Source organism: Bombina bombina, chromosome 1 (assembly GCF_027579735.1).
Source record: "Bombina bombina isolate aBomBom1 chromosome 1, aBomBom1.pri, whole genome shotgun sequence".
In the NCBI taxonomy this organism is placed as follows: domain Eukaryota; kingdom Metazoa; phylum Chordata; class Amphibia; order Anura; family Bombinatoridae; genus Bombina; species Bombina bombina.
In genome coordinates, this window is record NC_069499.1 from 583,790,106 (window position 1) to 583,805,482 (window position 15,377).

Sequence of the window (15,377 nt, forward strand, 5' to 3'; positions counted from 1 at the left end):
TTGACAGGCTCAGAAAAGTCAAAAATAGTGAGATATCTTGCAGAGGGATGCAGCACTCTTAAAATTGCAAAGCTTCTGAAGCGTGATCATCGAACAATCAAGCGTTTCATTCAAAATAGTCAACAGGGTCGCAAGAAGCGTGTGGAAAAACCAAGGCGCAAAATAACTGCCCATGAACTGAGAAAAGTCAAGCGTGCAGCTGCCAAGATGCCACTTGCCACCAGTTTGGCCATATTTCAGAGCTGCAACATCACTGGAGTGCCCAAAAGCACAAGGTGTGCAATACTCAGAGACATGGCCAAGGTAAGAAAGGCTGAAAGACGACCACCACTGAACAAGACACACAAGCTGAAACGTCAAGACTGGGCCAAGAAATATCTCAAGACTGATTTTTCTAAGGTTTTATGGACTGATGAAATGAGAGTGAGTCTTGATGGGCCAGATGGATGGGCCCGTGGCTGGATTGGTAAAGGGCAGAGAGCTCCAGTCCGACTCAGACGCCAGCAAGGTGGAGTACTGGTTTGGGCTGGTATCATCAAAGATGAGCTTGTGGGGCCTTTTCGGGTTGAGGATGGAGTCAAGCTCAACTCCCAGTCCTACTGCCAGTTTCTGGAAGACACCTTCTTCAAGCAGTGGTACAGGAAGAAGTCTGCATCCTTCAAGAAAAACATGATTTTCATGCAGGACAATGCTCCATCACACGCGTCCAAGTACTCCACAGCGTGGCTGGCAAGAAAGGGTATAAAAGAAGAAAATCTAATGACATGGCCTCCTTGTTCACCTGATCTGAACCCCATTGAGAACCTGTGGTCCATCATCAAATGTGAGATTTACAAGGAGGGAAAACAGTACACCTCTCTGAACAGTGTCTGGGACGCTGTGGTTGCTGCTGCACGCAATGTTGATGGTGAACAGATCAAAACACTGACAGAATCCATGGATGGCAGGCTTTTGAGTGTCCTTGCAAAGAAAGGTGGCTATATTGGTCACTGATTTGTTTTTGAATGTCAGAAATGTATATTTGTGAATGTTGAGATGTTATATTGGTTTCACTGGTAAAAATAAATAATTGAAATGGGTATATATTTGTTTTTTGTTAAGTTGCCTAATAATTATGCACAGTAATAGTCACCTGCACACACAGATATCCCCCTAAAATAGCTATAACTAAAAACAAACTAAAAACTACTTCCAAAACTATTCAGCTTTGATATTAATGAGTTTTTTGGGTTCATTGAGAACATGGTTGTTGTTCAATAATAAAATGAATCCTCAAAAATACAACTTGCCTAATAATTCTGCACTCCCTGTATAGCAGCAGTGTCTGTAACAGTTTTATACAAGCAGCCTGTAGTAGAAGAAGGAGGCTGCAGCAGGCAGCGAGTGTGACAGCAGGAAACACCCACAGCTCCGCCATCAATAACTCTGTGTTGTTGTCTCTTCTCTAGAGAGATACACTCTCAATTTCTGTTCGGTCTTCTTTAGAATTATGCAGATGTCGTGTACACCAGCATAGATTCTCATAGATTTATACCACAGAGTGGTTGAAGCTATTCCGCTCTGCAGATTCCTCTACAGGTTGCTTGTATAAAAAAATAAAACACACTTCTGCAACATAATGCTCAAAACACATGTACACTCCAGAGCATACATAAGTATGCTCATGGAAAAGAGGGCAAGTTTCAACTAAGGAGAACAAGAGAAAGACCTAAATCTCATGACAGAAGTAAACTGGAACATTTTTAAACATTTCACACTATATCTGAATCATGAAAATTTAAGTTTGAATTCCATGTCCCCTTAAGCTCCATCTGTGTGCAATATACATTTTATACTATATACATTGATCTGCACAGTGATCACCAGATATCCCAGTCAAGAAGAGTTTAATAGGTTTAATAGCGCTCTCCCTTGAACTTTGTTCTTGGTAGGTATGGGTCACTTATATTTTTTGTTTTAATTTAGATGTCTGCAACATTATTAGGTGTTTTTTCAAAGGGACATTAATTTCATATGTGATGAGTATTTGTTAAAGTATCTATAACTGAGGTACTCACTAAAGGGTTAGAATTTCTTGTTTACTTTTTATTTGTTGAGACCTCTGATAGGATTGCAATGTATTTGTTTTTTTAGTAAATATTTGCATTTTTTTGTTGGTCTCAATTTATTAGAGGGACTATTCTCTATATTTGTACTATCTGGAGCAGGGGTGAGTTGTATTTTAGTTTCAGTTTAGTTATTAACCACATATAAGGGTTATTGGGAAGCATTTGTTTATTAATAACTGTGATAGAATTATTATATTCCTAAAGTACGCAATTGGTTAGAAAGTTTTATGAGCCTATCCTAACAGTTTGTTCGTTTTTTTTTTTTTTTAGGATAGCACAAATTGAACTACTTTGGAGTAAAATTTCTCAGTGAGAAATTGGAGTTATAAAGCAGGCACTACCATGCATCTATAGTGATATATTTATATACATTGTACATATATCTGTCTATCAAAATGCATAAGCAACTATATACATGTAATGTCTCAGGGACGTGCAGTCATAGGAGGCAGGGCCTTCCATGCCATATGGGGTCAAAGTTTAATTCAATTTTAATAGATAAAAAAAAAAAATTGCCCCCCCAAATTTTTTTCACCATTCCCCCCCCATGTAATGCTATGGAGAGGCAGGTACAGGACCACTTCTCTCCATAGCACTACATGGGTCATAGGAAAAGCCGTGCTGGAGCGCCACCTGTGTGCTGTCAACATATTAGCACACAAAATTGAGACCAATAGGAGGCATCCCTCTTGATGCCTCCTAGCAAGGGAGCCAATCAGAGATGGTCATGTTCTCCTGGTGATTGCGCAAGGGAGCAGAATAGACGGCGGGAAGTGTGAAGACTAGAGGAGAGACTGTCACTGCCCTGCCTCCTGTCTAGGGTTGCCACCAGTCCGGGTTTCAAACCGGCTGAAACCCGGACACATTTTACCACTCAACAGTACCACCTTAAGCCACTGCTGCTGCTATCCCTGAGTTACCACCTTACAAGCCGGGGGAACCCGCCGATCTACATTGTATTCTAGGCTGCAGAAATCGGGACCACCTACTGTCCATGTCTTCTGTATTCAATCACATGATCAACCGCTTCTATCTCGTGAAATCAGCAGGGCGTATCCACCATGGCGGAAGGTACAGTGAAAGGCCTTGCTGGGAATCACTGGGGGGGGGGGAGCAGTAGTGGTGACAGATCAGGGACTACTTCCTTTGCTGAACTGTGGTTGGGTAGACATAGTGACTAGTGACAGGAGGTGGAATAGAACAGTTAGTGGCAGTGTATAGTGTTTATTATAAGAGATAATAATGGTGTGCACATTTGAATACTAATATTGTTATATCCCATCCCCTGCCAGGCTGACACTCACTATGTACAGAAGTTTGTGTACTTCCCACTCGCTGTCATACAGTGTTCATAGCTCTCTGCCACAGTCTAAACCTGTCAGGGGAGTTTGAAATTGACACTCTGGGCTGCACACTCACAGGAAATGTAGTACAGACATTTGGTGTGTCAGTTACATGCACTTTTTCACTGGGGTGTGATGCACACTTGCACAAGGTCAAAATGTATGGGGGTGTGAGGGACAGGGAGTTCCATGTGTGATGGATATAATGTTATCCTCAGACTGATGTTTGGTTTCACATCAGTACATTATTATTTTTTATGATGGGAACAAAGTCACACCAGAAATGTGGGTTAGCTTGATGTGCAGTATCTACTTTACCAATATCATTAGAATACAGTGATACTGTATTCTGATATTATAATCTCTCTCTCTTTATCTCTCTCTCTTTGTGCAACCTGCACTTTTAATCATAAATTGAATCTATTCGATTGGGTTCATATATGTCTTTCTCCGACGTATCATACCTAGTGCCTCACTAGCCTCTGACCTCAACGCACGTCACTAAATATCTTCATGTATAAAACCTACTACATTACAGAAAGACATGCATAAAAAAATACTTGTTCATTATAAAATCTTTATATAAAGACCAGACAGGTCTGTACAGTTTTGTTTTGCAAGTCTCACAAGGCGTCCCAAGATTTTTGGAACAATAATATACTCAGACAGCCGACTCCCTCCCCCCATGTATTTAAAACATGGATTCTACTAATGATTTAAGCCGATCTCATTAGGAAGCAGAGCAGCCATCCATTATGTATAAACATGGGTAAAAACACCAACTGTCTGTGATCATTTCCCACATGCTAGACAGGGAGGGAAAGAAAGAAAACCAGAAAGAGAGTGGTTAGACACAAACAAAATTGGAGTCTTAAAAAAGGTATAGGAAGTTATGGTGATGTTTTATTTTTAGAAATTAGAAAACAGGGAGGTTATTCTAAATTATATTCTCTCCTAACCCAATATAAAAGCTGAATTGCACAGTAGTTCACTTCAAATGCAATTAGAATTATATACTTTTTTGTAATGGTGCTTCTTTTAAAACTTATTACAACTCGAGAGACAACTTATCAAGCATACAACCTGCTGGCAGACAGAAGTAGCTTGTGCGCCCATATTCCTGAGTGTCAGTGGAAACATTTCACATGACATAACCAACTTCTCTGCTATTGTAAAACTGCTTCTAATCGAAACAGAAATGCACTGTTGTGTATGCATTTAATATTTCAGCATGGTCTCTAAACAATAGAGCATATTAACGTGTAAAGAAGGAATCTAGCTTGCTCAATTTGGGAGCCGCATGTGAGCTATGAGAAACAGGACCTGTACCCTAGTTGGCATTCTTCTTACAATGCTACAGAGCACTCACTGTATGTGTCAAATACATTTTCCAAACAAGATAGGTTTTAAATATAGTTTAAAAATATTTGTTTTCCCAAACACATACACAAGGTCATATAAATGCTTGACATTTTAGTGCACCGACAGTAAATTGTGAAGTACTTTTGTGTATTTACAGACACATAACATTAAAGATAAAAAGGTGGGTATCCTGTGTTAAATATTGTTTTCTATATAATAATAAAAAAAAATAAACGTTGGTATCTTGTTAATGTACAGAATATAGAGCAGCAAAAATGCTCATGTGCTGTATTAAGATCTGCAGATAAAACATTTAGGGCCAGATTACGAGTGGAGCGCTATACAGTTACGTGCAAGTGATAAGGGGTATATCACAGGTGTTTAAACACGTATTACAAGTTAAAAGTAAACACGATCGCTTGAACACAATCACAATTTACACTAGAATGATTACCATGTCCTCAGAGCTCTGGTTAACAGTTTCGCGAAACAAAAAAGTTGCATTAAACACATAAAAAAATACATTACAAAGTATATTTACACTATCTAATAAAAATATTGCACAAAAAAGTTATAAGGGCTCAAAGATATAAGGTCTCAGGTGTTAAAAAAAAAAGTAGTATATATATGTGTGTGTGTGCGTGTTTTTTGCAATATTTAAGTGTTTTGTTAATGTGAAAGTGGATGTGCGCTGATAAGGGGGGATCAATTGTGATACAAAATTATGAGGACTATAAATTAGAGGCCTTACGGCAGCTATCAGATCCTCTGACTTATAAAAAGCTTTCGTCCAACCCCACTTACAGATTTAAAAAGCTGGTTGATAAAACAATAGACTTTGGGTCACAGATAAGTTATTTAACCACCCAAGAAGGTGAATTCCTTACGATTGATTACCCTAAGACTCCAATATTATATCTTCTACCCAAGATACACAAGTCACTAGTACACCCACCTGGGAGACCAATAGTCTCGGCCAGAGACTCTATCTGTTCTGGACTTGCACAATACATTGACTACCATCTTCAACCCATTGTTAGCAATTCCTTTTCCTATCTACAGGATTCTACGATTCGCAAACTTATTGATTTTGACACACTTACTGATGATGATATACTTGTGATTATGGATGTTGACAGTCTCTATACTGTCATTCCCCATTTGGGTGGCCTGGAGGCTGTCAGATCCATAGTCACAGGTAATCAACATTATACTGGTCCACCATTAGAATTCTTACTAGAATTGATGGAGCATTGTCCCACAAAAAAATTATTTTTCCTTTGAAAATTCATATTACCTGCAGATAGCAGGTACGGCTATGGGGTCGAACATGGCCCCTGTATATGCTAACATTTACATGCTTTGGTACAAACTAGAGGTCATGAAACCCATACAACATCCCAATATCAGGTTGTACACCAGGTATAGAGATGATCTGTTTTTAGTATGGAGTGGTAGTGTAAACAGCCTGCTAGATTGGGTGGAACAGTTAAACAATAGAGCTACCTCTATACGCTTTAAAATGGAGTATGATACTAATCGGATACATTTCTTGGACCTCAATATTTTCAAAGTTAAATTGAATCAGGGTATGAGGTTTGGCACATCACTTTATACTAAAGTCACAGATAGGAACTCATTACTGTTAGCCTCTAGCTATAATCCTCGCCACCAGAAGCTGGGGATTATTTCCTCTCAACTCACGAGAGTAATAAGAAACAACTCTGAACCTATGTTACGGGAATCACAGCTTGACTCCATGTGTCTCAAATTGGAAGCAAGAAACTATGATAAACATGACATCATCAATGCAAGACGGGTACTGGAAGCCTCTAATCAAGAGACCCTTACAGTGACAAAGGATATGTCCAATGTTGAGGACCAACCACTTAACTTTATTACCACTTTCTCACCTTTACATACCACTGTACAAGAATCTGTAAGGAACAGATGGGATATCCTTGAAACAGACAGAAGTCTGGCTAATTGGAAACAGAAACCACCCAGACTGGTATACAGGCGAGCTAAAAATATCAAGGATTTGCTGATGAAAACAGACCCTAAGGAAAATTATCAGACTGATACATGGTTGCAATCTAGGAAAAAAAGGTTGTTACCGATGTGGTGAATGTGTTACATGTAACTCAATGCAGACAGGGGATTCCTTTCAACATCCGCACAAAAATAAACGTTACTTTATACGACATCGCCTTACTTGCAATAGTTAATTTGTCATTTACATACTATTTTGCCCGTGTTCCTTATTTTACGTGGGTAAAACGACCACCTCGTTCAAGGACACGATGGCCAACCACAGATTTTCAATTAGAGAGGCACTTAAAAAAAGAAAATCTGATCTCCCTGTCGCCCGACATTTTGCCTTACACAAGCATAACCTGTCAAGTTTGCGATGCATGATTATTGATCATTTGCCAATACCAAGGAGGGGAGGTGATCGAGCTAAAATGCTATTACAGTTGGAATCCAGATGGATTTATATGTTGGACACTGTGTCCCCGAAGGGACTGAATATTAAACTCGACTTTGGACCCTTCATTGGCTAATTGACTTTGGTTGCCCTATCCTTCTGACAACAACTACAGAATCTCTTCTCTCATATGAAGGGGGACTTCCATAGTTTTGCTTTTTCATCTATGTATATATTTTTTTCATTTTTCATATTTTTCCACTTCTTTCTTTTTTCTCTGGCTTGCCATTATTTTTCAGTGTTTGGACACTGCGCTTTACAACAGAGGATATCCATCACACCATATACCCACAAAAACTTACTATGTACACAAAAGAATGGCTGAACATAATTTATTCTGACACCCATTTGTATCACATCTGACCCAGTGTTTTTTTTTACAGTTTTTCAGTGATGCAATTGCTTGAGTATATGGGGAGTACCCACGATGTGTGGGGCATATATTACTTACATCATGAATATATGTGTAAACACCCTAACTCACTCTGTCTGAGATGGCTACGGACTGCTACTATCATCTCTAGTTACATGCACGATATCACAAAGGGAGGAGTGTATATGCGTCACAGGACGTTCCGCTGGATGTGGAGCTCGTTTCCCCAGAACGGCACAGTAGTGCTAGAGGAATTTGGACAGAGTATTTGCTTGCAAAGTCCTTTCCGTTCACACTGGATGACGGTTAGTGATTGGCTTTGGTCCCTTCTGATGCGGCATGAGTGGGCGTGTACAGTGACGCCTCAGACCTCTACAGCCTAGTGACCCGTTAGTCGCAACTTCTGAGGGAGGAGAATGATGAGCAATCTGACATATATGGTAATTAGCCATGTGTCTATCTTACGCCGGAGTCAGTTGCGATACTGACGAGTGATCTGCCCAATCAGCAGCATTGTGGGTGAGGTGGATGCCTCTGTTTGCGGCGCGAAGAGGCTTTGAAACACAGCTGCAATTAGCCTCAATCCCAGTTACTATAAATTGGGGGAGTACAGCCAGTCTTTCCATACTTTCACCGGGACATCACATAGCTGATGTGCCTTCTCTGGAGCAACTCTTTTTACATTTGGGACATTTGATAAAGATGCCAGTAAGGCATCGAAACCTCATGTTAATCCCCTATATGATTAAAAGTTAATTTTTATTTTTTTAAGACCAGTAAGTGCTGTCTTTTTCTGGAAGTATATATATATATATATATATATATATATATATATATATATATATATATATATATATATATATAGTCCATGTAGAAAATAAGGTAACAGCACCACAGCACACAATCTTCTTTTAAAGGTGAACACAGCACACAATCTTCTTTTAAAGGTGAAAAGAAGATTGTGTGCTGTTACCTTATTTTCTACATGGACTGTATACACTGGAGTTTGGCTGATACTCCTTGGTAACGTGCACACAGGTGGGAAAGAAACTTTACTAAAACCTATGGTGCTGGATTCAACTCACTTACTTCTTATATATATATATATATATATATATATATATTTTATTATCGCTCGAGCGAAAACATTTTACTTTTAACTTATAATACGAGCACAACTTGACATGTGCAAAAAGCTTACTTCTAGCGCAGTTAATGCTCAAGCGGGATTATTAAATAACGCTTTACTTGTAATCACGCTAAAGCTTATTATTTTTTTTATTTTTTTAAAGTAACAAAGATAAAAGAAATTTGTTAATTAAAAAATGATCAGTATAGGAAAACTAAACCTACATATCATGTGTACTAAATGATAGCTTACAAAATGGTCACAATCACCATAAATGAAAGCAAGCCTTTATACTGATAAATTATTAATGAGTATTTAAAAAGGTTTTTACTGTAATCCACGTAGCATGAGAACAATGAAATATCTCCTTGCTCATTCTGACTTTTGCAGAACTACAGCAGCACCCTTATGAAGTGCATTTCTGGTGTGCTAGGACATCAGACTAGTCTTTGCCCAAACTTTTCAGATGAAGAGCCACACTCAAGGGGGCCCTGAAAAATTAAATGGAATACATTTTATTAAAAATATATTATACTGTCTTTTTAAACAATAGCTCAATTGAGGTGTTGGATTAACTATATCTCCATGGAATTATCTTGACAATTGCTATGTTGTTGGTATTTTTATTTATACAGACTATGCACTTCTTTTGTACCCTTCTGATGAATAAATCAAAGTTTACAAAAATAAATACATTTGTGTGCACTCACAATACTAGTTAGAAAAAAAAAAACATTACTGAATTGTATAAATTGCAGAGGTGCGGAAGAGCTGTAGGTCACATAAAAAGCACTATAGGGTCACATTGTGCCTACCAGACCTTAGGACTGGTAAGCCTGTTAAACTGTAATTTTCACAAGTTCTGTATTTTAATTAAATTATATATATATATATATATATATATATATATATATATATATATATATATATATATATATATATATATATATATATATATATATATATATACACACAAAATACAAATAATACTTTACTGTAAAGTTCATTTAAATTTAAATATTTTTTTAGTTAAATGCACTTTTCTTTTTCTTACATAAAACAAGAGAAGATCCTAGACAACCGGCTTAATATTATTTCTTTTACTGGAGGAACTATTTCTTCTTTTTAAACTTTTGCACTCACCAAAATTCTGGTGTTTTTTTCTGCGTATTATCCATAACATAATATAGTACTTTGATCTTTTCAGCAGATCCTTAACTTTCAGAACACTGCAGATATACATGAAGATCACAGACATAAACACCCAGAATTAAACAAATAAATACATTAATACCAATTCCCTATAGTATATATGGTAAAAAAAAGTTTGTGTGACTTTATTTTAGAAATTCTGAAATCAAACACTTCAGTATCAATCGCCTTCCCAAAACATCAACATTTAGGATTTTGTAAAGGTAAGTTTTGCAATACCAATTAGTTATTTAAAACTAGAAGATAACATTTATCTTTTGCATATTTTCACCATCTTGCATTTTATTTTAAGAATAAAAAGGTTGGTTTTAATCCTTAAAATTTGGATGAGCGAACTAATAATGTTGCCAGTAATCAGTGTATTAAGACTGGCAGGGGTGGGTAATTGTGGTGAACGGGTCATTACTTTCTATTACTGCTTTACTTATTTTAATATTTTTACTGTTAGAGGAGTAAAGCTTGCAGAGAATTTGAGGACTTGTGTGTCATTAATCTCTGTAAACACTGAAGCAGTTGGAAGGGGGATGTAAAAACTTTGTATTTCACATTAAAGGGCCATTATACACTCATTTTTTCTTTGCATAAATGTTTTGTAGATGATCTATTTATAAAGCCCATAACGTTTTGTTTTTTTTAAAAATGTATAATTTTGCTTATTTTTAAAGATCATTGCTCTGATTTTCAGACTCCTAACCAAGCCCCAAAGTTTTATTTGAATACCGTCAGCTACCTTCTCCAGCTTGCTCCTATTTGTGTAAAGGGTCTTTTCATATGCAAAAGAAGGGTGAGTTTCTTATTTCCCACTTGCAGTGGGCTTTCCAGCTGCCTTTTCAACAGAGCTAAACTGAAAGCTTCTAAGTAAGTTTTTAAATAATTTTATACCAGTATCTGTGCATCTTATTCTTTATAGTAGTGTCTATTACATCCAGTTATATGAAAATAAGTGTATACTGTCCCTTTAATGGAACTGAGAATTGCTCAAATATACCTCCCAAAATACCTAGGAATGATGCAGGCTCGGAAGGAGATGTGTAGGTGGTTTAACAAAAACCCCTGAACAAATCCAGGGCATGTGACACGGGTGCAGAAAAGTGTGCTGTTGGTAGGCTCACTGCAGTCGGGGAGCAAGGCTAGGTGGCCCCCTGATACACTTTGAGCAAATTATATATGTATAGGGACAGAGCTGTGGGAGGGGCAGTTGTGCAGAGCTACTAAATAAGGACTATCTTGCAGGATGCAGGACAGTTGGGATAGTCATATGAGAGGATATGCATATATACAGTAGTAAGAGAAAAGCAGCCTATTCCTTGTAGAGAATTAACAAACAAAGAAAAAACCTAGAGTGAAGCGGGTCACTGTTGAACAGTTTGTTTGAATTGTCAGCCTGCTTTAAAGGGACAGTCAACACCAGAATTTTTGTTGTTTTAAAAGATAGATCATCCCTTAATTACCAATTCCCCAGTTTTGCATAACCAACACAGTTATGATTATACATGTTTTACCGCTGTAATTACCTTGTATCTAAGCCTCAGCAGACTGCCCCCTTATTTCAGTTCTTTTGACAGACTTGCATTTTAGCAGGTCAGAGCTGTCTCCATGGTAAATTCACGTGCATGAGCTCAATGTTATCTATATGAAACACGTGAACTAATGCCCTCTAGTGGTGAAAAACTATCAAAATGCATTTAGATTAGGAGGCGGCCTTCAAGGTCTAAGAAATTAGCATATGAACCTCCTAGGTTTAGCTTTCAACTAAGAATACCAAGAGAACAAAGCCAAATTGGTGATAAACGTAAATTGGATAGTTGTTTAAAATTACATGCCCTATTCTAAACATGAAAGTTTTTTTGAACTTGACTGTCCCTTTAAGGTCGTGGTGTCATATTAACCCAAATATCTTAAACCATCACCTACAATATGTGCTCTAACAATAAATGTAAGATAAATAGTACTCAGAGGTTTATGAATCTCAAACCTTTATGATCTGCTCCACATTATTTGTTATTTACACTTAAAACTTACATAGTGTCAATTGTATTTTTTTTTTTTTACAGCATATCCAAGTTTTCCTTACAGCTAGCCCTCAAAACAGCACTCAAAGACTAATAAAACGGAACATATTTCCTCTAAGAAACCATCCTCTGTTGATTCCTGAATCAGACACATCTTCATACTTGCATACCTAGGAAAGGCAGTAGCTGTAATGTTTACACTTGCAGCGTTTTACTGTCTATACTTGGATTAATCCTGGGCTTTTACAAAACACAGACACATTCTAGAGATTCCAGAGTTGGTTATATTTTTACAGTCTCTATAGCCACTAAAATATTTATTGTGATTTGATCAAAGTATATCTTAAAATACATTAAAAACATTATTGTGTATCCTATTTGGTGGCATGATACCTATTGTCAATATAAAAGGCTATTTCTGTTTGGTTATTATTGATTTTGTACAATGTCATAAAATTAATAAAAAAAATAAAAAATAAAAAAAGAATGAATGAATGAATGAAATATAAAGCTGGAAAATGTCATAATTTGATACTATGCAGGAGTTTAGCAATATTGTGGGAATTCAGCATTTCTAAACTCTCCAAAGATGACCCCTTTAATAGGTAAGTGCCTTTCAATTACAGGACTTACTTGTCTCCAATTTAAAACTGCCCCTTTTGTTGTAAAGGAGTTTATGCCCCTTTAAAGCTCTGGACTGGTACCTCCAAATTAGAAAGAAGACTTCTGAGAACCGTAGGTCAGTGACATTTAATGAGTCAGTTTCAGTTAAAACTAGAGTTAATTAATAGCAATACAATGTTAAAGGAGTCAGTCTGTCCCAAACAATTGTATACGCATTTCACTTCATTTTCACACAGAATTGTAAACATATCTCATACTTTTTACTTCTCATTAGATTAGTGTAGCATACAAGGTAAAAATAAGTCAGCAGACAGTGATCCTGAAACAAAAACTAAGGTTATCCTACCATGGTAAATGAAAACAAGAAAATTCCATTACACTGAGTATGAGATGCACAGATATAAAAGATAATGCAGATAAACTAGTATGTGCGTTACGCAGCTCTTACCTCTTTCTGTTGTCGTTCCAGCTCCTTCATACGAATCTCTCTAGCTTCGGCACGAGCTGCTCTCTTTGCTGCAAGTCGCGCCTCCGCCTACAGAGAGAATACAGTGATATTAAACAGTGCTCTGTGACTGCAGAGAATACAAACAAGGGGATTACTAGAGCCAGGAGGTGTATATATACTGTACAGATAACATTTAGCACTATCATAGTACAGCAGTAGTTTTAGCAAGGATCTCGTCTAAAACATTATGTTATTTGGAAGACTTGCTGGTAGTAAATTATCAGAAAACACTAATCTTATCCTAGGGGTAATATAATAAAAAAACACTGCTTGTCTTTCTGTTCAGGACTATGGTTTCCTAAAGCTCTCTGGCCTGGCGAGATTCTATAATGTATCTTGTCAGTATTATGAGGCACCACAGGGATTGTTTTAAAGGCAGTTTTACCTTGGGAACTGTGTAACTCCTAAAAGGGATATTAAAGTCAAAATTAAGCTTTCATGATTCAGAGCAGGATGTTTTAAGAGACTTTACAATTTACTTCTATTATCAAATTTTTGACATACTTTTTATACACACACTTTTTGAGGCACCAGTTCCTACTGAGCATGTGCACAAGTTTATAGGGTATATGTATACTAGTCTGTGATTCGCTGATGGCTGTCACATGATACAGGGTGCTGGCAAATGGGGGAAAATAAATTTGCAAGAAAAAAAAAAAAACATAATTTATGCTTACCTGATAAATTCCTTTCTTCTGTAGTGTGATCAGTCCACGGGTCATCATTACTTCTGGGATATTAACTGCTCCCCTACAGGAAGTGCAAGAGGATTCACCCAGCAGAGCTGCATATAGCTCCTCCCCTCTACGTCACTCCCAGTCATTCGACCAAGGACCAACGAGAAAGGAAAAGCCAAGGGTGAAGTGGTGACTGGAGTATAAATTAAAAAATATTTACCTGCCTTAAAAACAGGGCGGGCCGTGGACTGATCACACTACAGAAGAAAGGAATTTATCAGGTAAGCATAAATTATGTTTTCTTCTGTTAAGTGTGATCAGTCCACGGGTCATCATTACTTCTGGGATACCAATACCAAAGCAAAAGTACACGGATGACGGGAGGGATAGGCAGGCTCTTTATACAGAAGGAACCACTGCCTGAAGAACCTTTCTCCCAAAAATAGCCTCCGATGAAGCAAAGGTGTCAAATTTGTAAAATTTGGAAAAAGTATGAAGCGAAGACCAAGTTGCAGCCTTGCAAATCTGTTCAACAGAGGCCTCATTCTTGAAGGCCCAAGTGGAAGCCACAGCTCTAGTAGAATGAGCTGTAATTCTTTCAGGGGGCTGCTGTCCAGCAGTCTCATAAGCTAAACGAATTATGCTACGAAGCCAAAAAGAAAGAGAGGTAGCGGAAGCTTTTTGACCTCTCCTCTGCCCAGAGTAAATGACAAACAGAGAAGACGTTTGTCGGAATTCCTTAGTTGCCTGCAAGTAAAATTTTAGAGCCCGGACTACATCCAGGTTGTGCAGTAGACGTTCCTTCTTTGAAGAAGGATTTGGGCATAAAGAAGGAACAACAATCTCTTGATTGATATTCCTGTTAGTAACTACCTTAGGTAAGAACCCAGGTTTAGTACGCAGGACTACCTTATCCGAATGAAAAATCAAATAAGGAGAATCACAATGTAAGGCTGATAATTCAGAGACTCTTCGAGCCGAGGAAATAGCCATTAAAAATAGAACTTTCCAAGATAACAACTTTATATCAATGGAATGAAGGGGTTCAAACGGAACGCCCTGTAAAACATTAAGAACAAGGTTTAAACTCCATGGTGGAGCAACAGTTTTAAACACAGGCTTAATCCTGGCCAAAGCCTGACAAAAAGCCTGGACGTCAGGAACTTCTGACAGACGTTTGTGTAACAGAATGGACAGAGCTGAGATCTGTCCCTTTAATGAACTAGCAGATAAACCCTTTTCTAAACCTTCTTGTAGAAAAGACAATATCCTAGGAATCCTAACCTTACTCCAAGAGTAACCTTTGGATTCACACCAATGTAGGTATTTACGCCATATCTTATGGTAAATCTTTCTGGTAACAGGTTTCCTAGTCTGTATTAAGGTACTAATAACTGACTCAGAAAACCCACGTCTTGATAAAATTAAGCGTTCAATTTCCAAGCAGTCAGCTTCAGAGAAGTTAGATTTTGATGTTTGAAGGGACCCTGTATCAGAAGGTCCTGTTTCAGAGGTAGAGACCAAGGCGGACAGGATGACAT

General features: G+C 37.6%; 1 protein-coding gene across 19 annotated transcripts in view; it reads right to left on the reverse strand.

Annotated features, from left to right (window-relative positions):
- The window catches only part of LRRFIP1 (LRR binding FLII interacting protein 1), a 244,359-nt gene that overhangs the window by 114,430 nt on the left and 114,552 nt on the right, over window positions 1-15,377 (reverse strand). For all 19 annotated transcript variants that reach the window (XM_053698848.1, XM_053698840.1, XM_053698839.1 and 16 more), the window contains exon 2: window positions 13,100-13,186. In XM_053698848.1, coding sequence (XP_053554823.1) covers window positions 13,100-13,186 — 87 coding nt within the window. The remainder of the gene's footprint in view (window positions 1-13,099; window positions 13,187-15,377) is intronic.